The sequence below is a fragment of the Bolinopsis microptera genome, chromosome 13, assembly GCF_026151205.1.
Source record: "Bolinopsis microptera isolate Bmic1 chromosome 13, MBARI_Bmic_1.0, whole genome shotgun sequence".
In the NCBI taxonomy this organism is placed as follows: Eukaryota; Metazoa; Ctenophora; class Tentaculata; order Lobata; family Bolinopsidae; genus Bolinopsis; species Bolinopsis microptera.
Genome location: NC_087084.1, coordinates 1,876,749 through 1,904,232, shown reverse-complemented (window position 1 = coordinate 1,904,232; position 27,484 = coordinate 1,876,749). Strand labels below are relative to the sequence as shown.

Here is a 27,484-nt window from a genome sequence, read left to right as displayed (position 1 = left end):
ACAAAACATTGCAATCAAACAAAAATTTCAAATTTTTCTATATAGAAAAATACTTTTTAATACTTTCAACACTACTATATAACAAATAATTTGAGGTCCCAATGTCAAAGCGATAGAAGAGACTATGACGTGACCGTTTGTATCCTAAGCAACGCATCTACTTCCTGGGCTACAGTATTGACTTCGCCATTTTCTCCTCCCTCACCGCCATCTTCTCCTCCCTCTTTCCTTCACTATGGATCTGAATTCTGTTGCCAATGTTTTAAACTCGTTTTCATTAAAAGAGCTGAAAGCTCTTAAGGCCAGTGTTGAGAATGTCATGAAACTTAAGAGGGATTCTGTTAAATGCGAGGACTTCTTGGAGTTGCATTCAGATTTTGTTCAAAACAAGAGTGTTCAACATGGCACGTTGATGTCTGAACTTGAAACACTTATGGCCAAGCAAACTGCTGTGAAAACTGCCACAAAGTGGCTCACTTCCACTGGAGAAGAATATGTATGGTCTTCCTCAAATGGACACACCACGACTAAGGAGCCAATCGATATTTTAAATTATCCTGGGATATCAGAGCTTATGCATGATATCAACTCCAAGTTTGGCTGCAAGCTAAACTCATGCCTAGCAAGCATGTACAAGTCTGGTGCTTGTGCAACTAGGTACCACAACGACGACGAGGTGTCTCTTGACCAGTCGCAAGGTATTTATGTAGTTTCATTTGGAGCTGAGAGGACCCTCGACATAATTCCAGAAAATGGGGATAGGCGATGTAACAGTAAATGCCATATCACCCCAAAGGACTGTAGTTTGTATATTATGAAACCGGGGTGTCAGGAATATTGTCTTCACAAGGTTCGTGCAGAGAGATCAGCTAAGGAGACTCGGTATAGCTTATCTTTTCGCTGCCAGATACCGAAGACAGATACAAATGTAGTCAGAGAGCAGAATGTCCTCACTACAATTCCTATGCCGCCCACCACCACCTCAATACCGACCCTTTACTACCGAAATGCTCCAAGAAAACCGAAGAGCAGAAAAACCACTGTCCTGTTTGGTACGTCAATGACAAAACTCGTACGGACAAATAAGTTGGGATTCCGGGGAAGGAAAGTAATCAATGTGTCCCAAAGTGGTGCAAAAATTAGAGATATCACTGAAAATATTCAGCATTTTCATAAAACTCATGCAGCTGCAGAAGCTGACGATATTGAAAAGATTATATTGAGTGTTGGTACAAATGACATAAAACATTCTAAGTATGGGGTTCAGTTCCTTAGGAAGTATCTTAATGACTTAATTGACACCACTAAGCAGTTATTTCCCGCTGCAATTATAATTATCCAATGTTGTCTTCCTATTAAGTGTTTATATTCCTACATAGCAAAGAATGTTCTAGATTTTAATAATCTACTTAAAGACTTATGCCTAAATAATAATTGCGTGTTCTTAGACTGTTTCTCAGACTTTTTAACTCGAGACTTTAGATCCTGTAATGAACTTCTATACCATGATTGGCTTCATCTCAACATGAGAGGAGTAGGTTTATTGTCCACTTGGCTTAAGTTTGTTGTAAACGAACACAGTTTTGACAGGGTTGTAAATAATTTTCTGGGAATTTAAATCTTTGATCTTTTCTTTCATTTAATATTCTGATTAAGACGTTGCGCCTAAAATTAAAACTCAAACAAATCTCTGATTTAATCTTTTTCTCAATTTTATGCCTCCTATTTCAGGTACATTCGGTCACTGCCCATTTTCCCATATGTTAGACAATGAATCGTTTAGACTTAGAATAGGTCTTTTTGCATGCAAAAGGCCTCGTACACAGTCAAGAAATGCACATATACATATCAACACGTTTATACCTAACAAAATTTACACATTCAAGTCCCCATACACTCCACACATCAACCACAATTCTCATGATCATATGTTTCTTTTCTATTCCCTCATCATGACTTACCTTCTCCCAATTCTTCTCTCCACAACTAGGTCCATGAACACCGTATTCCCCCTAGATTCTAATATTCATTCCTCTCTACTCCTTGACAGCCCACGTTATCTTATACCATTTCTTGCTTGCTCCCACATCAAACTTTTCTTTGTAATTATCTCCTCATGGTTTATAAGAAATGTTCTTCTCCCTGGTAAGATGAATAGAGTCAAGTATTCCAGCCGCCTCAGGCGTCTAGTATCTTTATTCATTCTTTGGGTTTTCTCTCTTAACTTTCTTTTGATAACTCTTGTTAATCCTTCTATGCTTAATCCAGGTCCCAACTCCCTATCTGTACTCTACCAAAATGTCCAAGGTCTTATTCCTTTCAGTAACCTAAGCTCCTCCCATCCCCTTCTTGATGGTAATAAGATTTCCGAACTTCAATCCTTTGCTAACATAGAGCAGCCTGACATAATTGCCCTAAATGAGACTTGGCTCAAAAAATCTATTTCTAGCAACGAAATCTTTCCTTCTTCTCAATATGAAATCTTCCGCAATGACCGCACGAGAAAGACTCATCCTCAAGATCCTAATAACCCTAAAAAGTTTAGGGAAAATGGAGGTGGTGTTCTTTTGGCTGTTCGGTCTGATCTCGATGCCACTACAACCCGACTACCAGTTAGCCTAGGTGCAGAAATGCTTGCCGTTAAAATTGCTTTTCCTAACAAAGAGAGTATTGTAATCTGTACTTGTTATAGAGTAGGAACTCTTGGGTTACCTAATCATGATGTCATAGTTAGCTATATTCGCAAGCTAGTTTCCAAAAAGAATCCCCCTAAAATCTATGTTATTGGTGATTTTAATCTCCCCCATACAGACTGGCTATCTTCATCCAGTACCGTACCTATTGAGCAATCCTTCATAGATTCTTTCAGTGATCTTTCTCTCTCCCAGTTGATCACACCACCCACCCATAAAAGTGGTAATACATTAGACATTCTTCTCAGTAATTATGATAACACAATCGATAACTTGAATGTCTGTGATCCTCATTCCGTGTGCAAATCTGATCATTTTCCTGTCACTTTTTCAATTAAAAGCTCCTTTTCCCGCAAGAAAACTCCTAAACGTAAAATCTATAATTATAAGAAAGCAAACTGGGACATGATTAATCGTGAATTATGCTCGATTAATTGGCAAGTCCTAGAATGCCTAGATCCTGATTCGTCTTGGAAGTTAGTTAAAGACTGCATTATGAATTTAGTTGATATACATATTCCTAAAGTAACTATTAAATCAGAGTTTCAACCCCCGTGGTTCGACAGTGAACTTTTTTCTTCATGCCGTAAAAAAGATAGACTCAGAGCTAAATTTAAAATTTCTGGTTCTATTTCTGATGAGTTAAAGTTTGTTACTAGCCGTAAAGATTTTAAGAGGCTTTCATCAGCCAAAATAAGAGACAATCTTTTCAATAGTGATGATCCAGCGCTTATAACTAAGAAGTTTTGGTCACATGTTAAGTATAAATCTAACTCCTGCCGTATTCCTAATTGTGTTAGTTATTCTGGACAGCTTCGGTTCAAACCCAAAGCTCAAGCTGAACTTTTCAATTCTTTCTTTTATAACCAGTTTTCGGATCCTTCACTTTATGACACTGACATCTCCTATGTCAATGATGTTGATTTTGATATTGACTTCGATCATCGGGATGTTCGTAAGCTTCTTTCAAATATTAATTCAAATAAAGCCCAGGGACCAGATGGCATACACGGTAAAATTCTCAAAAATTGTTCCGTAGGTTTAGCTTACCCTCTAACATGCATTTTTCGTGGATCTTACAACAGCGGCTACATTCCACAAGAATGGAAACTTGCAAATGTTGTCCCAATATTTAAGAAAGGTAAGAAAAGTGAGGTTGAAAACTATAGACCAATATCCCTTACTTGTTTAGTCATGAAAGTTTTTGAGCGCATTGTTAAACGTAAACTGCTTTCTTTGACAAGTACCCTTCTTGATCCCAGGCAGCATGGTTTTCTAGAGCACAAGTCATGCACAACCAATATGGTTGACTTTTGTGATAGCCTGGCATTGTCTCTTAACGAAAACATTATCAATCATGTTGTGTATTTTGATTTTGCTAAGGCATTTGATTCTGTAAATCATGATATCCTTCTTCATAAGCTAAAGACCTTATATAACATTGATGGTGCACTTCTCAAATTTCTTACCAATTACCTTCAAGGCCGTTACCAAAGAGTGGTTATTGGTAATGAGATGTCATCTACCCTCTCAGTTAATTCTGGTGTCCCCCAGGGCTCTATTCTTGGTCCCTTACTTTTTGTATTGTTTATCAATGATATTCCTCTTGGCCTTTCGGATAATACTGATATTGTTTTGTATGCCGATGATACAAAAATCTGGCGTAAAATACATTCATCTTCTGATAATACTAATTTACAAATGGATATAGACTATCTCTCTGACTGGGCACTAAGAAACAAAATGCGATTTCATCCAGCAAAATGTAAAGTGCTTATTGTTTCAGGAAAACCATCTTTATCTCCTCCATTCGCATATAATCTTGATGGCTCTCCTCTTGTGTATGTAGAGTTAGAAAAAGATCTTGGAGTCGATGTTACTCCTAAGCTAAGTTGGAATAGTCAGTGCGACAGAATTTATACTAAGGCCTGCCAACAACTTGGTATGGTCAGAAGAGATGGCCATATTGTCATTGATCAGAAACGTCGCCGGGCGCTTTACCTCTCCCTGGTTCGTAGCCAATTCGAAAATTGTTCCATAATCTGGCGCCCTTGTAATAAATCACTTAGTGATAAATTAGAAAGTCTCCAAAAGAGAGCTATTAAATGGATTCTGTCTGAAGAGGGCCGCAGTTATCCACCTGAGCAATATGTCAAAAAGTGCAAGCTTGTCGACATTCTCCCTTTGTCTCAAAAGTTTGACTTGAATGATCTTATTTTTTTCCACAAAGTTCTTAACAATTTAATTCCTGTATCGCTGCCTCACTATCTCTCTTTATATCAGGGCACTTCTCGACTAAGACGTTGCCACCTCGACAGTCTGTCTATTGTGTCATCAATTTTACCTAAGTTAAGTCAGAATTCACACACCACATGTACCTCAAATAGCCCACTGGCAAAATCATTTTTCTACAGAACCCATATACTGTGGAATGGACTCCCTTTACAAATAAGACAGATTGTGTCTACTAGTCTTTTCAAAGCTGAGGTCACTAAGCATCTATGGAAATGTTTATTGGATAGTGAAACAACAGTCTAGCCTAGTCTCTTTGCTCCCCATATTATTATTATTTTTGTTTTATTAATTTTTTTATCTACCTTCCTATACTTTCAACATCATATCACACTTCACCCGCACACCTTCTCACACATTAATGACCATTTCAGACCTGTATCTAATGTATCTGGAATTTGACGTATTGAAATACCAATTTTGACTCTATATCCACAGTTATTCACCATGGATTTGTTTGTTCTTAAATAGTTTTTCATAAATTTTTGGATTTAGATTAATTCGATGTAATGGGTCCAAGTTACTGCGGACATAGTTCACTATGTGTTTACCGTGTTTGGGTGCCCATCATATTTTACAGATGGGGGCGATATTTTGAACGATTCTATTTTATATTCATCTATTGCTGTACTCTGTAAAATTTGAAAAGTATTTAATAAAAAAAAAAATATTTTTATAATACTATTATTATTAAATCTAAAATAGCTAATAATTTAATAAATTATTAACAGGCCCCTTAACGTGGGCAATAATATACGCTTTATAAATTATATAAACAAATTGAAGTCTATTTTCCAATGTTGTTAAGTGTCTCTTTAGATCTGTTTTGGTCTTTCGTGGGAGTTCCCACATTTGTTGGTTGAGAATGCTCAACATAACATACATGATGCTTGACTGCTTTATTGACCCGGACAGGCACCGGGGGCAGACATCCCTTATAATAAGTATATTGACATAGAGGATGGTTGAGGGAGGTTCAAGCATAGATCACTCTCAAATCCAAAGATAAGCAGTGGCCTTTAGCACTTAAAACCTTCTCACGCCTCCACCGATTTATATATCATTGATATTGTTTGATTGTGATATAAAAATAAATAATTCATTTAGTAAATAATTGTTTTAGTAGTAGAGCGGAATGGTTGACAAAAAATGAACTACGAAAATGTTTATATTTGACACATTCCTCGAAACATTGGCGGTAGTAAGTCATACCAGAAAGATTTATTTCAATTGGGCACTCAGTGACTGAGCTAATAAGGCCAGAGGGGGGGGTGGGGTAAATTATCATTTTTCCAATTTTAAGTTAAATTATCTCTTAATTTCTGTTTTCCAGATAGAGCTCAACTTTTGGAAAAGACTAGCCGCACCCAGGACCTGAAACTTGGCACAGGTGTTAAGGGCTAAAGTTTTACATGTAATTACAGGTAAACCTCAAATTTTGGCGTGCAATATCTCAGCAACTCAAGGCCAGGTTTTTATGCATTTTTTTTCTACTTGTTCATCTCTAGCAGCTCTGATCAAATAGCGGGGTCGGCGGAGCCCTTCGTTATGCCATTGGGCCCTACAAAATAACATTCAGTTTAATGGAACCAAGTTTGAAGTTATCAACTACAAGCTGAATATATCCCTGTTAAACACAATCTTAGAATGTCTGTTTCTATTGACTGCTACTGGATGCCATACATCCATCAGATGCTAAACACATCTATGAGCTAGGAAAATGTCTTCATTGGACTTGACAATTTTAATCAAAATTAGTCTAGGGCATTGTATTTGGGGTCCTTAATGTATCAAGCAGAACATTCTCATGAAGCTTTGTTATGTGGGTACTTGCTGAGAAAAGACAATTTTTTTGAGAAAGAACAATAGGACACAAAGGAAGATTCATTCAAACAATGTAAATAAATTTAGAGATGGTAGTTGTCTGACTATAATGATAGACACCTAAATGTATAATTCTATTCATAAATGTGGGTTGATTTAGAACTAGCGTTCAAAATATAAAAAAAGGAATAAAAAGAAACCCTCAACACATGTAATGTAGCTATGACACCTCACAGCAAGTAGACCAAAGTGGTTCTTGCTTGTGAACGGTACATCAACTACCCGATGAAGCAGTGTAGTGGGTAGGGAGTCCCTTGAAATTGTATATACAAAATTGAAAATACAATACGAATTTATTTTACCTGGCCTGCAGGAGTCCCTTTTATAAAATATCAAAATTACAGCGTATACTATTTTTCCTATAATTCTTGATTTGTATCGAAGATAACTCTCTTCTAGAATAATGTTGACAGTTCTAATTGACGAAATCGTAGACGACATCGTTGACAGTTGACAGTATTTAGAGAAATACTGACCTGCAGCGCAGACTATCATTGGAGGACTTCGCCGCTTCGGCGCGCCGCGCAAACTAGCATTCTTGCTTCGCATCGTCGATCGTTGCTTTGCGAAGCAGAGCAACGATTTTTATGGATTGACATCGTCAATCAAAGACTATCATTTTTCATTCGCATCAAAAATCGTTGACGAGATTACTGGGCCGCGCTCAGCCTGTCATTCCGACGAATCTCTACATTAATGCTAGAGGTGATAGATTTTCAACAGCACGTTTGTCGTCGCGCGTCACGTCAAGTTTACCTTTCGCACGCTGCATTGAGCCTAGTAGTCATGACAACGACATTACTTTGCAAAGTTTAAAAGCTGTGATCTTTTATTTAGCCCAAAATCGAACTTTTCGGTTTATTTCAGAATCTAAGTTGTCCCAAATTTGGCTCCTGGGGAGCTAACTTTAAATTTACGAGACGAAAATTTTGTTAACGGGTGATATTTGTAAAATATCTGTTCCATATATTAGACCGTCGACGAGTCCAACTCGGCGCGCGTTGAAAACCGGAAGGTTCACATAGCCATGTGTCTACGCGTACGGCGGTCGCGCGCTACTGCAAGCGAGAGGGCTCTGGTTAGAGCAAACCGGAAGGTTCTATTTATTTTACTTTTAAAGATATACCCCAGCCGGTAGGGTTTCCTGGGTATATATATATGGAACAAACATTTTACGAGTATAAGTATCACCCGTTAAAATCACATGATTAACAGGTTAGGTAAACATCGCTTTACAAGGGGACCACAGGCTATTATGTTCATAAATATAAAATATAGATTCGGCGGAATGACAGGCTGCAGCTGAGCACCGCCCAGCAAGTTTAACCATTAACGGATGTCGACAAGTTCGAGTTTGCTCTAACCAGAGCCCTCTCGCTTGCAGTAGCGCGCGACCGCTTGTGAAAAAAGCGCGTCACGCAGTACGCGTATACACATGGCTATGTAAAAGTTCGAGTCATGAGGGCGTGTTAGTGCCTAGGTGAGTTACAAACGCAAATATAACAATTAAGGTTTCCGTTGCCCGGCCGTATATAGTATGTTCGATCAGATAGCCACGAGTCTTCATGTACTGCGCGACAAGCTTGTTTCACCTCCTGTACCGCCGTTCGGTGGGCTCGCGCTGCTACAATTACGAACGCAAGGGATTTGGTTAAACATTTAAGTAACTCGTACGCTGTGGCAACTGGCCAGGCCACGGCTTGCATGGCCAAATGATCGTGGCTTTAGAAATTTGAAAAATCCAACGTGACGACTGATGACTGGCGAAGCTTCACAGCCAACAATTTATAGCACAAAGTATGGCTAAGACTATTATTCACCGGATTGTGAAGCGATATGAGCAGGAAGGATCTGTAGCCAGTGCTACATAACACGGTCAGGAATACATGCCACTAAAATGCCACGTGAAAAATGACCTAACTTTAAGAAGTTGTGAGCGGCGTGACTACTAGTACTAGTTGCCACGGATTCTTCTCACGACCTCTAAACACATTACGTGAGTTCTCTCATGTTTCATGGCTGTTATTGAATTTGAAACACACTACGTGACTCAGTCGTGACAGTTGTCACGGAACAAGTTGTCACCGTCTGTTTCGACCCTTAGACGATCAGTTGACCACAAGACTGGCATCTCCCAGAGGTCCCTGGCTGTACGATTTGGCTGTTCTCAGGTGTCAGGGATACGTCACAGAATTATGTTTATAATAAGATTTTGAATTAAGAAGATTCCCAAGCAAACTGTACAAGTCATTTAATTCAGTGGCTATAAGAAAGAGATTGCTTTGTGCCTACTAGTACTAGTACTGCAAGAGTGTTTGCTATTTTTGTTAGTAGGCTTGTTAGTTTAGGCTAGTAAAACGTGAATTCGATTATTTAGGGCTCGGGTTAGGGTTAGGGTTGTGGTTAAGATTATCCCCGGATAGCTTCGGGGTTATGGTTAGGGTTACGGTTGGGATTAGGGTTTATGTAAAACCTCTTTGTACGGCTGCAAAACCAAAAAAACCAAAGTCACGTGAAATTTTTGGGCGAGCGATTTAGTGAGAGCTAGCCACGAGTCTTCATGTACTGCGCGACAAGCTTGTTTCACCTCCTGTACCGCCGTTCGGTGGGGCGTGGGCTCGCGCTGCTACAATTACAAACGCGAGGGATTTGGTTAAACATTTAAGTAACTCGTACGCTGTGGCATCTGGCCAGCCCACGGACAAGCTTGCATGGCCAAATGATCGTGGCTTTAGAAATTTGAAAAATCCAACGTGACGACTGATGACTGGCGAAGCTTCACAGCCAACAATTTATAGCACAAAGTATGGCTAAGACTATTATTCACCGGATTGTGAAGCGATATGAGCAGGAATGATTTGTAGCCAGTGCTACATAACACGGTCAGGAACACATGCCACTAAAATGCCACGTGAAAAATGACCTAACTTTAAGAAGTTGTGAGCGGCGTGACTACTAGTACTAGTTGCCACGGATTCTTCTCACGACCTCTAAACACATTACGTGAGTTCTCTCATGTGTCATGGCCAAATTTTATAAGCACTGTTTATTGATTAACGCAATATATAATAAAAGGATTCGAAAAAAGTTCCATCTTTTAGTTATCGCCCGTCATATTATAACTTTAATTCAATTAATCCCCAAAATATTATTTCTGAATATGGAAATTAATTATTAAACGATGCTCGATCCTATAAATTAAGTATCTAGTTACATTGCCGGACATTCTTAAACAAAAGCAACTTTAAAATTCTTAAAATTCATGGATTCCGGGTGTTAAATTAAAACAAAGCTGCGATAAAACTGACTTAGTATAAAACTTATCGGCAGGTTGCTCCTTCATGAATCGTATTTTTCTCCGATAATAAATTGACATCAAGTCTTGAAAATTATTCGAGAAAAATCTCATATAATTATAACTCGTGCAAGTCCGAAATGGGCCGTGCGCTGCTTACCAGGTAATCATGATTTCCGCTTGGTACTCATCAGGTCTCTAAGAAATCTCATATATTAGTGCTTTTCATGCAACAAGTAAAACAAATCCTTTATGTCATGTTTCCAGGGTTTGGACTGGAATTTCCCGCTTAAAGAACCTCCATCACGTTACATTACATAATTTTCTCAACAAATGTAATAGATTTGTAGTGTTGTAATTAGTTTAAAAAATATGTAATATAAAATAATGAAGCCCAATAAATTTTGAGCATATATGCTATAGATTCGTTATAGCGTTTAGTAATTTGGTTTTCGTCTCGAAAAGGTGGGTCATAAAAACGACCCTATCGTCCCTAATGGGTTAATTATGATCATCCTAGGTTGATCACAATGCCTGCAAGCATAACCGTTGCCCTTATATTCACAACACTATGTACCCCCTATACTATTATATCCCCTTTATTGTTTTCCAGGCATTAAGACTCATCGAAAGTAGTTCAGCAGGTATATTTAAGTTCAATACATTATAATTCAATGTTAAAGATGACAAGAATAAGAAATAGGTATGTGGAGGTTTTTAAGAAATTTGCGCAAAATACGCGCCAGCATGTTATACGAAATTAGGTAAAAAACCCAAAATCGCCATATTCAGGTGCCTTAAAAACCATGTTAAAATTGAGTTAGAGATCTGAAACTTTGCAGAGCGTCTAGACCTTGTCCAAATCGACTGTAAAAAAATTTCATGTTTCAGGAGTATAATTGGGAAGTGGGTTTTCTGGAACCCCTGTTTTACAACAGATTGTCGTGAAGCTATATATATTATGTAGACGCTTTGGCAGTCAATTGTAGCCTACATTTAAGTGTCCGTAGATTCAAAAGTATAAAAGATACAGTCATTTCGAACCACAGGTTTTAAAGATAATTGTTTATACTTTAGTTTACATAATACCGAAAAATAATTTATCGTCATCATCATCACTTGATGGCGTCATCCTTTCATGGTGTTGAGCGGCCAGGGTAACCACCCAGAACTTCCCTAGGGACCAAGTTAGTAAATCTCCGGAGGTGCAACCCCGATTCGGCTGATACCTTAACAGGTATTATCATCCAGTGGCCCTCAGGGAAGGGGCTTATTGCAGCTGGATGGACTCCAGTAGGACGCTCCTCAAGTGGAGGGTCGCCACCTCTATATGACGGTGGTAAGTGGGTGTCGCGACAAAAAAAATCACTTGATGACGTCATCAATTTAAGTGTTTTTAAAACTTTTCAAATCGATTTTACACCATTAAAAAGTAATTTTATTCAAAATCTGAGGACAATTTCATCTTAGATAATTGTTCAAGCATTCTGAAAATCTACCGGAAAAGTTTCCTACCTTGCTCCTTCATAAAGATATTCGCTATTGAAGTTAGTGCTTTTTGAAGAATAATTTTATAAAAACACAAAAGTTGTGAATTAGTATTCTCTGGTGTTGGACCATCCCTTGGGTTGTGGAGCTCAATTTTGCTTCTTAAAGGTCTAAATTGTGTAATAGGCTAGTTTTAAAGTTGAAAATCGAAAAGTTGCACACGTGGGGACACGCCCAAATTGATTTAAAATAGCTTATATCACTGAAAATTGTTATTTTCACGATGTTTATCAACTTTGGAGTCCCGTTGTGATTCAAGTTCTATTTGAAATCTTCTGAAACTTTGCGTGCTTGTCAAACTATATATTAAATACCACTATGCAAAAATTTACGGTGATTCAATATTGTATGCGCACGCAACGTCCGCTCAAAGTTTGCACGTGCGAAAGGTGAGAATTTTGCTCATTTGATATTTCGAATATATTCTGCTTTCCCACGATATTTAAATGGCATTATATATGAACTAGTGTAACCCGGCCTACGGCCGGGATTTCACTGCCGCAGTTAAAAAGGGTAGGAGTAATTACCCGCTGAGTCAAAACCCGCATTAGGTGACCCAATAGTTTCTTAAACAATAATCTCATAATCAGTTATTTCTTGTGGATAATTAAGTCATTATTAGCCATGAGGCACCACACTCCATGATCATAAGGTCTGAACACCGAGTATTACACCTCATCACTCCCGTCTTGAACCGCTTTCTATTTTTATTTAAATCGTTATAGAAATTAACCCTTGTTAACTCCGCACCACACCCGCATATTATATTTGAAAACACGCATAACATTGTCGTATGAACTCTCTCTCTCTCTCTCTCTCTCTCTCTGCAGTCCAAACAGACCCCAAACACTAACAGTCCCCCCTCCCCTAATAAGCTTAAGGTATAACATTACAGCGAATCTTCCGGGCTAATCCAATTATGACGCTACTTAAATGCAGCTATAATAACACATTACACAGTAATGAGAGAGAGAGCAAGCCCCGTAACTCTTGCCGTTCTGCTCAAGCAATTTTATGTAACATTTGTGGTACAAAACCATCAATTAAACCACTTACCACCGGCCGATTTAAAAAAAAATTCCTATGGGCTTCATCAGAGTTTTGTCGGCACTATACCGAAAAAACCAGTCCCGTAACTATTACCGTTTTTTTTTGTATAACCGTTCGGAAATTACACACAGACAGACACACAGACACACAGACACACACACATTCTGGTGTTATTAAGTTGATTAAATGCCAACTTGAATGAGCGAAAAGTGCCATATTCAGTCTTTTATCGACAGATATACCTACCTAAACACAAGGAAATGTTTTCAAAGGTAAAATTTCGAAATCGTTGAAATTACCTCCTTATAGTTATTCATGAAGTTTCGACTGTGTAAATTATCCTGACATTATAATCAAAAAGAGATGATATTTGACCAAAACCCATAATCATGGGTAGAGTGAACCGCTGCCAGTGTCTCTCTTTTCTAAACAAAAGGTAATGATATTTCGCGGCTTACGAATTGTAATAAAGCTTATTGAATGGGAAAAGCGAGCGACCGATTTCATTCTCGGTATCAATTTGCATTTGCAGACGGTTCCTCAAATTAATATCATTTCCTTTTGTTTGGAAAAAAGAGACACTGGCAGCGGTTCACTCTACCCATGATTATGGGTTTTGGTCAAATTACGTAATATAAATTTTTATTTTTACCCGGGTAAAAATAATAATTTTATATTTATGATAATGTTATTTTATAAAAGTGTGTGAATGGAAAAATGTACAGGGTGGGCCAAAAGTCAGTGTGCAAACGTTGGGTCTTATACCTCCGCCGTGTTTTATATTTGAGAGCTGTTGCTTTGCAGATGGCATACTGTACTTACTGGTTCGAGGATTCCGTCGTCAAAATTTGAAAATTCGAATATTTTAGACCACGCCCATTCAATATTAAAACACCTATATTGTTTTCTCTGAACATCCTGAACGCCTAATTTTTTCAGAGACGGTAGATTATCAAATGTTGCATATGATCTGAAAACATGAGGCAAAACGGATTAGAAATGACGAAGTTAACAAGCATTTTGTGTATCTCGTTAACAAAATTGACTGGGTGATTATGTGACACCGTGACACGACACCTTAATTGGGCACCCTTAACAATTCCCATAATGTTTAACGGGGTAGTTAACGGGGTCACCTTATCACGTGATTAGGTAAACCAATCACCTGATCACACGTAATGAATAAACTCGTTATGCTTCATATCTCGGTCATCTGAGAAGCTACAGTTCTAATTCTTTCAGGACAAACGTAATTCGAATGGCCAAACACAATTCAATAACATTTAGCTTGATCCGACTATCCAAACTATCAAATAACTGCGAAAATGAACCTCCATTTGAAAAAAATGAACGCGAATTTTTTTCGAGTTGACAAATTCCTCGAACCAGTGGTGGTACTAAGTCATACCATAAGGAAGTATTTCAATTGGGCACTCAGTGACTGAGCTATTAAGGCCAACGTTTGCACACTGACTTTTGGCCCACCCTGTAGATAAAATCGAGATACGGCAATGACAATTCTAGTTCACCAACAAATCACGCCCGGTACACCCCCAGTACTTGCTTCAATCCGCGGATATCATGATCGCGTGTAACACGTTTTTCATACCCCTCGATCAGTTCCCGGAACATTGTTAACTCGATTGATCATCTTAATAGTTCACATTCTTCATTATATTGGATAATGATGAGGAATAGGTTGTCCCCCACCGTGAATCTTTGAAGGGGTACCGGTAAGCGCGTGTGTGTGATGTGTGTGTGTGCGCTCGTGAGTTGCCGAATTTCATTGTGTGTTTCTTTTGTGTATACGATCGAGAACCCATAACTTGATGTTGTTCATCACAATACTTAGTTTGTTCTCAATCTGTGGTTAGCTGTAAGCAAAATCTGTTCGTTATATTTTAATCTTTATTTGTAGCTGATGATGTTTTTGTAATGTTTATTGCATTTTTTGCCAGTCTGGAAACCTAACTATTCGATGATCTACAGAAATATAACTAATCTTTAGGCAGCATCGCGCTGTTTTATTTAGTAACGCATTCTACCAACACAGGTACCTACTACCTACTCTAAATTCGTTTGTATATTTGGGACCTCTCGTTATTAGGGTAGTGTTTTATATTAACATTGGGATTTAAATAATGCCCCGGCCTTGTTTAAAGTTATGCAAATAATCAAGTTGTTGGTGATGTCACAGGTTTCCCACTGCATTTTGTTAACTATGTTATTTTGACTAATTAGATCGTGGTAGCGTCTGGGTGGCTCTATGTAATTATAAAGTTTCTGCAAAATAATATCAGAAAACTTTGTCGGTTCTTCAAATTATTGATCTCGAGCAGAATAAATTCGATTATAATATAAAGCAGATCAAGGTCACCGCAATATATCGAGGACCGGAATTTTTCAAATAACTCCACAACTCGAAAGCTCTTAACTTTCGTTCGATGGTGAAATTGTTGCGCGTTTATAAACCTAAGTACATATTTGGAGGAGAGCTTACGCATAACATTAACATATGAATAGTCACTAACTGCAGGTGACTAATCTTTTAGCAGCATCACGCTGTTTTATTTGTCACAACATTTCAAATTTTCTATACATGCATAAGGTAGTTTTTTAAATTTGTTATCAGGAGAAATGTTGTGTCTTAAATTAACTTTAAGAAATCTTGCTTTACTCATTTTCGGACGCATTTATTCAGAATACAATAGTTTAATAATAGTTTGGTCACGCTTTTGAATTTGACGTGCATATTTAATTATATTTACCTTGTAAGATTTTATATTTAAATTAATAATTAATTTTCCAGTTTTTCTTCTTTAATTCTGTTGGATACAAACTAGGAGCCTACTGGGAGCAGATTAGACATTTGGTCCGTTCACTGATCCGGAAGCTATATATATTATGTAGACGCTTTGGCAGTCAATTGTAGCCTACATTTAAGTGTCCGTAGATTCAAAAGTATAAAAGATACAGTCATTTCGAACCACAGGTTTTAAAGATAATTGTTTATACTTTAGTTTACATAATACCGAAAAATAATTTATCGTCATCATCATCACTTGATGGCGTCATCCTTTCATGGTGTTGAGCGGCCAGGGTAACCACCCAGAACTTCCCTAGGGACCAAGTTAGTAAATCTCCGGAGGTGCAACCCCGATTCGGCTGATACCTTAACAGGTATTATCATCCAGTGGCCCTCAGGGAAGGGGCTTATTGCAGCTGGATGGACTCCAGTAGGACGCTCCTCAAGTGGAGGGTCGCCACCTCTATATGACGGTGGTCAGTGGGTGTCGCGACAAAAAAAAATCACTTGATGACGTCATCAATTTAAGTGTTTTTAAAACTTGATTTTTAACAAAATAACAACTTTTCAAGTCGATTTTACACCATGAAAAAGTAATTTTATTCAAAATCTGAGGACATTTTTTATCTTAGATAATTGTTCAAGCATTCTGAAAATCTACCGGAAAAGTTTCCTACCTTGCTCCTCATAAAGATATTCGCTATTGAAGTTAGTGCTTTTTTGAAGAATAATTTTATAAAAACACAAAAGTTGTGAATTAGTATTCTCTGGTGTTGGACCATCCCTTGGGTTGTGGACCTCAATTTTGCTTCTTAAAGGTCTAAATTGTGTAATAGGCTAGTTTTAAAGTTGAAAATCGAAAAGTTGCACACGTGGGGACACTCCCAAATTGATTTAAAATAGCTTATATCACTGAAAATTGTTATTTTCACGATGTTTATCAACTTTGGAGTCCCGTTGTGATTCAAGTTCTATTTGAAATCTTTTGAAACTTTGCGTGCTTGTCAAACTATATATTAAATACCACTATGCAACAATTTACGGTGATTCAATATTGTATGCGCACGCAACGTCCGCTCAAAGTTTGCACGTGCGAAAGGTGAGAATTTTGCTCATTCGTGATTTCGAATATATTCTGCTTTCCCACGATATTTAAATGGCATTATATATGAATTAAATGCCAACTTGAATGAGCGAAAAGTGCCATATTCAGTCTTTTATCGACAGATATACCTACCTAAACACAAGGAAATGTTTTCAAAGGTAAAATTTCGAAATCGTTGAAATTACCTCCTTATAGTTATTCATGAAGTTTCGACTGTGTAAATTATCCTGACATTATAATCAAAAAGAGATGATTTTTGACCAAAACCCATAATCATGGGTAGAGTGAACCGCTGCCAGTGTCTCTCTTTTCTAAATAAAAGGAAATGATATTTCACGGCTTACGAATTGTAATGAAGCTTATTGAATGGGAAAAGCGAGCGACCGATTTCATTCTCGGTATCAATTTGCATTTGCGGACGGTTCCTCAAATTAATATCATTTCCTTTTGTTTGGAAAAGAGAGACACTGGCAGCGGTTCACTCTACCCATGATTATGGGTTTTGGTCAAATTACGTAATATAAATTTTTATTTTTACCCGGGTAAAAATAATAATTTTATATTTATGATAATGTTATTTTACAAAAGTGTGTGAATGGAAAAATGTAGATAAAATCGAGATACGGCAATGACAATTCTATTTCACCAACAAATCACGCCCGGTACACCCCCAGTACCTACTTGCTTCAATCCGCGGGTATCATGATCGCGTGTAACACGTTTTTCATACCCCTCGATCAGTTCCCGGAACATTGTTAACTCGATTGATCATCTTAATAGTTCACATTCTTCATTATATTGGATAATGATGAGGAATAGGTTGTCCCCCACCGTGAATCTTTGAAGGGGTACCGGTAAGCGCGTGAGTGTGATGTGTGTGTGCGCTCGTGAGTTGCCGAATATCATTGTGTGTTTCTTTTGTGTATACGAGAACCCATAACTTGATGTTGTTCATCACAATACTTAGTTTGTTCTCAATCTGTGGTTAGCTGTAAGCAAAATCTGTTCGTTATATTGTAATCTTTATTTGTAGCTGATGATGTTTTTGTAATGTTTATTGCATTTTTTGCCAGTCTGGAAACCTAACTATTCGATGATCTACAGAAATATAACTAATCTTTAGGCAGCATCGCGCTGTTTTATTTAGTAACGCATTCTACCAACACAGCCCCTTGTGGGGGGCTAGGGGGGCGAAGCCCCCCGGAAAATTTTTGAGAAAATTAGGGATATTTGGTGCATTTTCCTGTCATCTTTACCTGCCTTAGCCAGGAAAACTAGCCTATTCAAACAATTGTGTACTACTATTATATCCAGTAGTTATACAACAATCCTGGAATTACTTCTCGTTAGCTTATTATCCCCATTTACCAACCAATAACCAGTTTCGCAAATGGCTCTCCTTTTAGAATTTAGAAATTTGAGGGAAATTGGGGAAAAATCCACGGGAAATGTTAAGCCTTCTGAAGATCGCCAGGGCAGGCAAGGCCTCTGCCAGGGGAGGCATTGCCTGCCCTGCCTCATTGCTGGTTACGTGCCTGGTACCTACTACCTACTCTAAATTCGTTTGTATATTTGGGACCTCTCGTTATTAGGGTAGTGTTTTATATTAACATTGGAATTTAAATAATGCCCCGGCCTTGTTTAAAGTTATGCAAATAATCAAGTTGTGGTGATGTCACAGGTTTCCCACTGCATTTTGTTAACTATGTTATTTTGACTAATTAGATCGTGGTAGCGTCTGGGTGGCTCTATGTAATTATAAAGTTTCTGCAAAATAATATCGGAAAACTTTGTCGGTTCTTCAAATCATTGATCTCGAGCAGAATAAATTCGATTATAATATAAAGCAGATCAAGGTCACCGCAATATATCGAGGACCGGAATTTTTCAAATAACTCCACAACTCGAAAGCTCTTAACTTTCGTTCGATGATGAAATTGTTGCGCGTTTATAAACCTAAGTACATATTTGGAGGAGAGCTTACGCATAACATATGAATAGTCACTAACTGCAGGTAGACAGCAGTGACTAATCTTTTAGCAGCATCACGCTGTTTTATTTGTCACAACATTTCTATACATGCATAAGGTAGTTTTTTAAATTTGTTATCAGGAGAAATGTTGTGTCTTAAATTAACTTTAAGAAATCTTGCTTTACTCATTTTCGGATGCATTTATTCAGAATTCAATAGTTTAATAATAGTTTGGCCATGCTTATGAATTTGACGTTCATATTTAATTATATTTACCTTGTAAGATTTCATATTTAAATTAATAATTAATTTTCCTGTTATTCTTTTATAATTCTGTTGTTTACAAACTATTAGCCAACTGGGAGCCGATTAGACATTTGGTCCGTTCAATGATCCGGTCTGTTTTCATTGGCAATATCTTGCTCTGCCGAATTTGTTACTTGAACAATCAGGAGTCTTTTTACATAACGTATGTACTGTAGTCGTTTTACATTTGGCTGCAATTAGTGCCACGAACTGGATGTTAAGGAATATGGATAGGAACCGACCGGATATCCGGCTGAATCCGGATCTGGCCGGATATCCGGCTTCAATATCCAGTTCCGGTCCGGTTTCAAAAAATTTTGCCGGATATTTCTTCAAAAAATCTATCTTTAAAATCTTGAAATGCATATTTTGCGAGTATTCTTAACTTGTTGTTCATCACAATGCATAGTTAGTTCTCAATCTGTTATTAGTTCGTTATATTTTAGTCTTTGTTTATAGCTAATGATGTACAACAGGAATGTTTTTGTAATGTTTATTGCATTTTTTGCCAGTCTAGTAACCTAACTATTCGATGATCTACAGAAATATGACTGATTTTTAAGCAACATCGCGCTGTTTTATTTAGTAACGCATTCTACCAACATGGGTAGTGGGTACCTACTCTAAATTCGTTTGTATATTGGGGACCTCTCGTTATTAGGGTAGTGTTTTATATTAACAGTGGAATTTAAATAATGCCCCGGCCTTGTTAAAAGATATGCAAATAATCAAGTTGTGGTGCTGTCACAGGTTTCCCACTGCATTTTGTTAACTATGTTATTTTGACTAATTAGATCGTGGTAGCGTCTGGGTGGCTCTATGTAATTATAAAGTTTCTGCAAAATAATATCGGAAAACTTTGTCGGTTCTTCAAATCATTGATCTCGAGCAGAATAAATTCGATTATAATATAAAGCAGATCAAGGTCACCGCAATATATCGAGGACCGGAATTTTTCAAATAACTCCACAACTCAAAAGCGCTTAACTTTCGTCTGATGATGAAATTGTCGCGCGTTTATAAACCCAAGTACATATTTGGAGGAGAGCAATTACATATGAATAGTCACTAACTGCAGCTGTAAACAGCAGTGACTAATCTTTTAGCAGCATCACGCTGGTTTATTTGTGACAACATTTCTACATGCATAAGGTAGTTTTTTAATTTGTTATCAAAAAACGATGCCCGGCACATTATAAATTCTGGGAACCCATGGTTCTGCTATGAATGCATAAGCTCAATTCTCCCAATCAATGCCTCTGATGTCCCGACGAATAAAAAAAGTAGTGTTAACAAGACTAATTTTAAAACAAAGTGCATGGCCTGTAACGGGTTTTGTTATTCTAGATTAAACATTAGGTTTTGTCCATGGTGCGATGAGTACATTCATAAAAAGTGCTTTAGAGATAATTTAGGCTGCATAAAGTGCTGTGAGTCGTTAATCCCAGGTTATTATGTGACATCTTATGATCTTTTTATGGACTGTAGCAGCCGAATCACTGCTCTTTTCAATCCATACGACCGCAGGAAGGTCCTGTGAACATGCTCTTCTTAATGCACAAAGTACAATTATACACTCTCTTAGCAAAAACCAAATTTCACTACTGCTATTATTAGATTACAGTAAAGCGTTTGACGTCCTGGATCATGCTACACTGCTAAATAAATTACAGCACTACGGCATCCGGGGAATAGCTCTAAAGTGGTTTGAGTCGTACCTAAGTGATAGAAGCCAATATGTAGCAATAAACAATTCACATTCGTCCCACAAGCCTATTGTGCATGGTGTTCCACAAGGGAGCATACTAGGTCCCTTACTTTTCGTCATATACATCAACGATCTTCCCGGTATTTCTAACATGATCGCGCTAGACCTGGAAGTCTAAAATGTGAACTCCCTCTTTTCAATGATATTCGATCCGTACAACACTTATCCCGAGCTGATCATCATGGCCCCCAAATATCCTGTCCCATATCAATTGGTAATTATCCAACTAACTGATCATCTGACGTAAAATTTGTCTTACAAAATTTCTCCCTGATAAGATTAACACCCTCGATTAATCTGCAACCTTCTACGATGTTCATAACTAAAGATATTTGACAAACACGTGGAAAAGTTAGGAAAAGTTGGTCAGCCATAAAGGCCTAAAGGGCATCTAATGCCAATGGGACTCAAAAACGTCAAAAATCCTAAGGAAGCTTCTTGTGTCAATAGTTCGATTTTTAGACGGCTCTGTCTGTACTATATTACTTTTCACTAGTCTCTAGGAAATCGTTGCCCGCAACAAAAATAAGCCTACATAAAGTTTTAATGCCTCAATCAAGGCATGAAGTTAAGTGAAATATTTTCCAATTATGATAAGTAATTAACCTAGTTATTTAATTGTTAGTGATTAATTGGGTTACATATTCAACACTGTTACCATGGTTACTATGAAACTTCCTATTTTCATCTAATTTGCACGTGGGCGGTTGTACATACAAACATAATCTTTTGAATTATAAGTAAGACTAGAAAACCCGTGGTTACAGGGAGGAAGCTAATAGTATTTTTTGTTATTAAGTTTAAATCGCGTCAAAAAATATCCTTCACAACCGAAGATACAGCCGATTAAAATGTTGCTCGCACTAAACACAACGTAATATCAACAAAACCGATAAAAATGCCGTTCTTTGCACGTGCACATGCGTGTAACAACCCTCGTTACCATGGTTACTTTGTAACTTTTTGCTTGTTACCTAATTTGCACGTGGGCCGTCGTACAGTACAGACAGACAAACAAACATAATTCTTTGAATTATAATATTGAAAGTCCGTGGTGACAGGGATGAAGTTAATAGTGTTCTTTGAAAGAAACCGAAGATACAGCCGATTTAAATTTGAAACACTTTTAATTACCACAAGCCAATTAAAATGCCGTTCCAATAATCTTAGCACGTGAACGCGTGCATTTCAACACCGATGCCGGTTGCTATGCAACCTTCTGGGTTTCACCTAACTTCCTATTTCTCATCTAATTTGTACGTGGACGGTCGTACATCACAGTGCTGGCAAGCACGACCGGTGCATTTATTGTGGGTATACTATGTACCTCCTTTACTATTATACCCCTTTTACTATTATACCCCCTTTACTATTATACCCCCTTTGATACACGTTACAAGCCTCTTTCGTGCACGCGAAGCGTGCACTCCGGCCGGAGGCGGCGGCCGAAGGCCGCCGCCTCCGGCAGGAGTTTTTCAGGCATTAAGACTCATCGGAAGTCGTTCAGCAGATTTATTTTTAGTTCAAAACATTCTAATTTGATGTCAAAGATGACAGGAATAAAAAATAGTTATGTTGAGATTTTTAAGAAATTTGCATAAAATACTCGCCAGCACTGTTATACGAAATTCGGTCTGAAATTAGAGATCTGAAATTTTTCAGGGCGTCTAGACGTTGACCAAATCGACTGCATAAAAAGTTTCAGGTTTCAGGAACATCGGAAAGTGGGTTTTCTAGAACCCCTGTTTTACGACAGATTGTCGTGATATCTATATATATATACATATATATATATTTTACCAAAACCCATAATCATGGGTAGAGTGGACCGCTGCCAGTGTCTCTCTTTCCCAAACAAAAGGAAATGATATTAATTTGATTGACCGTTTTCAAATGCAAAATGATACCGAGAATGAAATCGGTCGCTCGCTTTTCCCATTCATTCACGGCTTATACGAATTGTAATAGGTTTCGATAAATTACATCGATCACATGCTGTAATAATCTCTTTGGGTCGATACCTAGTATTTCGGGATAAGGGTGGTAGTTAGTAAATTAGCTGAAGTTTATTGAATCTTTATTGCCGAGTACAGATGTCTTCGGGTGTGGTAGTTCTTCTTAATCTATTACATTTGTAAATGAATGGGAAAAGCGAGCGACCGATTTCATTCTCGGTATCATTTTGCATTTGAAAACGGTCAATCAAATTAATATCATTTCCTTTTGTTTGGGAAAGAGAGACACTCATGGCAGCGGTCCACTCTACCCATGATTATGGGTTTTGGTAAAATATCATCTCTTTTTGATTAATTAGAAATTAGACATTTCCTTGTGTTTGGGTAAGCATATCGGTCGATCACTGACTGAATTTGCTACTTTATACTCATTCAAGTTGGCATTAAATTTATATACATTGAACTGTCGTGGTAAAGCAGAATTTGTTCGAAATCACGAATGAGCAAAATTATCACCTTTCGCACGTGCAAACTATGAGCGGACGTTGAGTGCGCATCCAATATTGAATCGCCGTAAATTTTTGCGTGTTGGTGTTTTATATATAGTTTGATAAGCATGCAAAGTTTCAAAGTATTTCAAGAAGAACTGTAATCACAACGGCACTCTAAAGTTGACAGAAAATGACGAAAACAGCAATTTTCAGTGATTTTAGCGATTTTCTATCAATTTGGGCGTGTCCCCACGTGTGCAACTTTTAGATTTTTAACTTTAAAACTAGCCTAATACACAATTTATACCTATAGGAAGCAAAACTGAGCTCTACAACCCAAGGGATAGCCCAACACCAGAGAATACTAAATCGCAAAATTTACGTTTTTATAAAATAATTCTTCAAAAAAGCACTAACTTCAATGGCAAATATCTTTATGAAGGAACAAGGTAGGGAAACTTTCCGGTAGATTTTCAGAATGCTTGAACAATTATCTAAGGTGAAAATGTCCTCAGATTTTGAATAAAATTACTTCTTAATGGTGTAAAATCAGTTTGAAAAGTTGTTTTTTTTGTCAAAAATCAAGTTTTAAAAACACTTAATTTGATTACGTCATCAAGTGGTGATGATGAGGTTAAATTATTTTTTGATATAATTGAAACTGAAGTGTAAACAATTATCTTTAAGACCTGTGGTCGGAAATTGCTGTATCTTTTATAGGTACAAATCTACAGACACCTGAATGTAGCCTATAATTGACTGGCAAAGCGTCTATCCCTGAATATATGTATCACGACAATCTATCGTAAAACAGGGGTTCCAGAAAACCCATTTCCCGATACTCCTGAAACACGAAATTTTTTTAACAGTTGATTTGGTCAACATCTAGACGCCCTGCAAAGTTTCAGATCTCTAACTCAATTTTAACATGGTTTTTAAGGCAGCTAAATATGGCGATTTTGGGTTTTTTACCTTATTTCGTATAACATGCTGGCGCGTATTTTGCGCAAATTTATTAAAATTAAAAACCTTCACATAACTATTTCTTATTCCTGTCATATTACATTAAATTAGAATGTTTTGAACTTAAATATACCTGCTGAACTATTTTCGATGAGTCTTAATGCCTGAAAAACAATAGAGGGGTATAATAGTAAAGGGGGTATAAAAGTAACGGGGGTAAATAGTAAAGGGGGTAAATAGTGAAGGGTGTAAATAGTAATGGGGGTAAATAGTAAAGGTGGTAAATAGTAAAGGGGGTAAATAGTAAAGGGGGTAAATAGTAAAGGGGGTAAATAGTATTGTGAGTATAAAAGGCACGGTCACGCTTGCCAGCATTGTGATATTCAGGGATAGACGCTTTGCCAGTCAATTGTAGCCTGTATTTAATTGTCCATAGATTCAAAAGTATAAAAGATACAGCCATTTCCGACCAAAGGTCTTGAGAATAATTATTTACACTTTAGTTTACATTGTATAAACAAATTATTTGACGTCATGAACACCCCTTGATGACGTCATTAAGTTAACCGTTTTTAAAACTTGATTTTTGACAAAGTAATAACTTTTAAAAATGATTTTACACCATTAAAAAGTAATTGTATTCAAAATCTGAGGACATTTTCACCTTAGATAATTGTTCAAGCATTCTGAAAATCTACCGGAAAGTTTTTCTAGCTTGCTCCTTCATAAAGATATTCGTCATTGAAGTTTGTACTTTTTTGAAGAATTATTTTATAAAAACGTCAATTTTGCGATTTAGTATTCTCTGGTGTTGGGCCATGCCTTGGGTTGTGGAGCTCAGTTCTGCTTCCTATAGGTATAAATTGTGCATTAGGCTAGTTTTAAAGTTGAAAATCGAAAAGTTGCACACGTGGGGACACGCCCAAATTGATAGAAAATCGCTAAAATCACTGAAAATTGCTGTTTTCGTCATTTTCTGTCAACTTTAGAGTGCCATTGTGATTACAGTTCTTCTTGAAATACTTTCAAACTTTGCATGCTTATTAAACTATATATAAAACAATTACATGCAAAAATTTACGGCGATTCAATATTGGATGCGCACGCAACGTCCGCTCAAAGTTTGCACGTGCGAAAGGCGAGAATTTTGCTCATTCGTGATTTCCAACAAATTCTGCTTTGCCACGACAGTTTAATGTCATTATATATGAATTTAATGCCAACTTGAATAAGTATTAAGTGGCATATTCAGTCAGTGTCCAGTGATCGACCGATATGCTTACCTAAACACAAGGAAATGTTTTTAAAGGAAAAATTTCGAAATCGTTGAAACTTCCTCCTTATTAATGAAGATATCAGTTTATATTTCGACTTCATAAAGTACCCTGACATTATAATCAAAAAGAGATGATATTAGACCAAAACCCATAATCATGGGTAGAGTGGACCGCTGCCAGTGTCTCTCTTTCCCAAACAAAAGGAAATGATATTAATTTGATTGACCGTTTTCAAATGCAAAATGATACCGAGAATGAAATCGGTCGCTCGCTTTTCCCATTCATTTACAATTGTAATAGATTAAGAAGAACTACCATACCCGAAGACAGCTGTACTCGGCAATAAAGATTCAATAAACTTCAGCTAATTCACTAACTACCACCCTTATCCCGAAATACTAGGTATCGACCCGAACGCAACCCAAAGAGATTATTACAGCATGTGATCGATGTAATTTATCGAAACCTATTACAATTCGTAATATATATATACGAATATATATGGTCAAATATAGATATACAAAAATAATATTCCGAATTATAATAATAATTTTCTGTTAATTAAGAGATTGAACACCAAGAATGAAAAGGAATTGATAACCGTCGTCATTCCCTCGGTCATGTTGTACTCAGAACATTCTACCCAGAACTCCATGCAGCAGTCTAACTTAACAGGGGCATGACTAAGTCGTGACAGTTTAGAGTTAGAATTAATATAGAATCCCTGGGGCACGCAGAAAGTTCTGGGGCAGGCCGAAGTGGCCCATATGAGCCGAGAATATAATAGATCTCTGAGTTTCAAAACGACAACAATATTATGAGGTCAATGGTCTATTTTTATTCGCAAGAAATAAATCTGTGTGAAAACGTTTTCATTTTGGAGACCTGTAACTTTGCAGATGGCATACTGTCGTAACTATTCAATCAAGGATTTTGTCGCCAAAATTAGAAAATTTTGATCGTTAAAAACTATTTAATAATTGTAAGCGCGGTCCTCTCTCTCAATTTAAATGCAACCTAATGTCTACCACATATTTTTGACGAGTTATCATCCTTAAACATTATAAATGTATTTTCCTTTCAGACATGTCATACGTAATCAGTGACCCGATATGGAGAACTATACAAGAAAAAGTAAAAGAAGGAAACGTGACTGAATTGTTGGATGTTTACACTGTAAACAACTTGGACTACAATGCTAAAGGTGGGAATTACAAGAGTACAGTACTTCATGTAGCAGCAGAAAAAGATAAACAAGAGATTGCAGGTTATCTTATACAACACGGAGCGGAGGTGGACATAAAGGACAGTAGTGGGTTAACACCGTTACATGTAGCTGCACGTAATAACAGTGTAGAGGTAGCTAAATTGCTGTTACAACATGGAGCGGATGTGAACATTAAGGACAAGTATGGGGAAAACCTGTTACGTGAAGCTGCAAGTAATAACAGTGTAGAGTTTGCTAAAGTGCTGTTAGAACACGGTGCTGATGTGAACACTAAGAACAGTAGTGGGAGAACACCGTTACATTATGCTGAAAGTGATAACAGTATAGAGTTAGTTAAATTGCTGTTAGAACAGGGAGCGGAGGTGAACATTAAGAACAGTGATGGGGAAACACCGTTACATGATGCTGTACGTGATAACAGTATAGAGTTAGTTAAATTGCTGTTAGAACACGGTGCTGAGGTGAACACTAAGAACAATGATGGGGAAACACCGTTACATGATGCTGAAAGTGATAACAGTATAGAGTTAGTAAAATTGCTGTTAGAACACGGAGCGGAGGTGAACTTCTAAGCTTTGCTAGACATGCTTTCGAAGAGCAGGCGACCCTAAACCTGAGCTGGTTCTCCACTCTCGAGCAGATGCAAGAAACCATCGAGGCATCACGTATTTGATAAGTGTGTGGACATTGTATGATACTTTCTTTGTCATTGTTGAGTGCTCTTGGCTGAGTTTTTTTCTGCATACGACTGTGCTATCTGTGCTAATTCTTTTACATGGCTATCTACTTTTACCACCTTGTTTGTTTATTCTTAACATTAGAGTAGTATTGAATATTAAACCTTCTATTCC

General features: G+C 37.3%; 2 protein-coding genes across 2 annotated transcripts in view; one reads left to right on the top strand and one right to left on the bottom strand.

The window, feature by feature from the left end:
* LOC134825321 (splicing factor 3B subunit 1-like) overlaps window positions 1-24,657 on the bottom strand; it is a 93,280-nt gene extending 68,623 nt beyond the window's left edge. The window contains exon 1 of the mRNA XM_063837493.1: window positions 24,647-24,657. The gene's annotated coding sequence lies outside the window, so the exon portion shown is untranslated. The remainder of the gene's footprint in view (window positions 1-24,646) is intronic.
* Window positions 57-27,212, top strand: LOC134825325 (putative ankyrin repeat protein RF_0381). The gene is made up of 2 exons (XM_063837497.1): window positions 57-95; window positions 26,490-27,212. The coding sequence occupies exon 2, from the start codon at window positions 26,492-26,494 to the stop codon at window positions 27,203-27,205; it is 714 nt and encodes a 237-aa protein (XP_063693567.1). The 5' UTR covers window positions 57-95; window positions 26,490-26,491; the 3' UTR covers window positions 27,206-27,212.
* The last annotated feature ends 272 nt before the right edge of the window (window positions 27,213-27,484 follow it).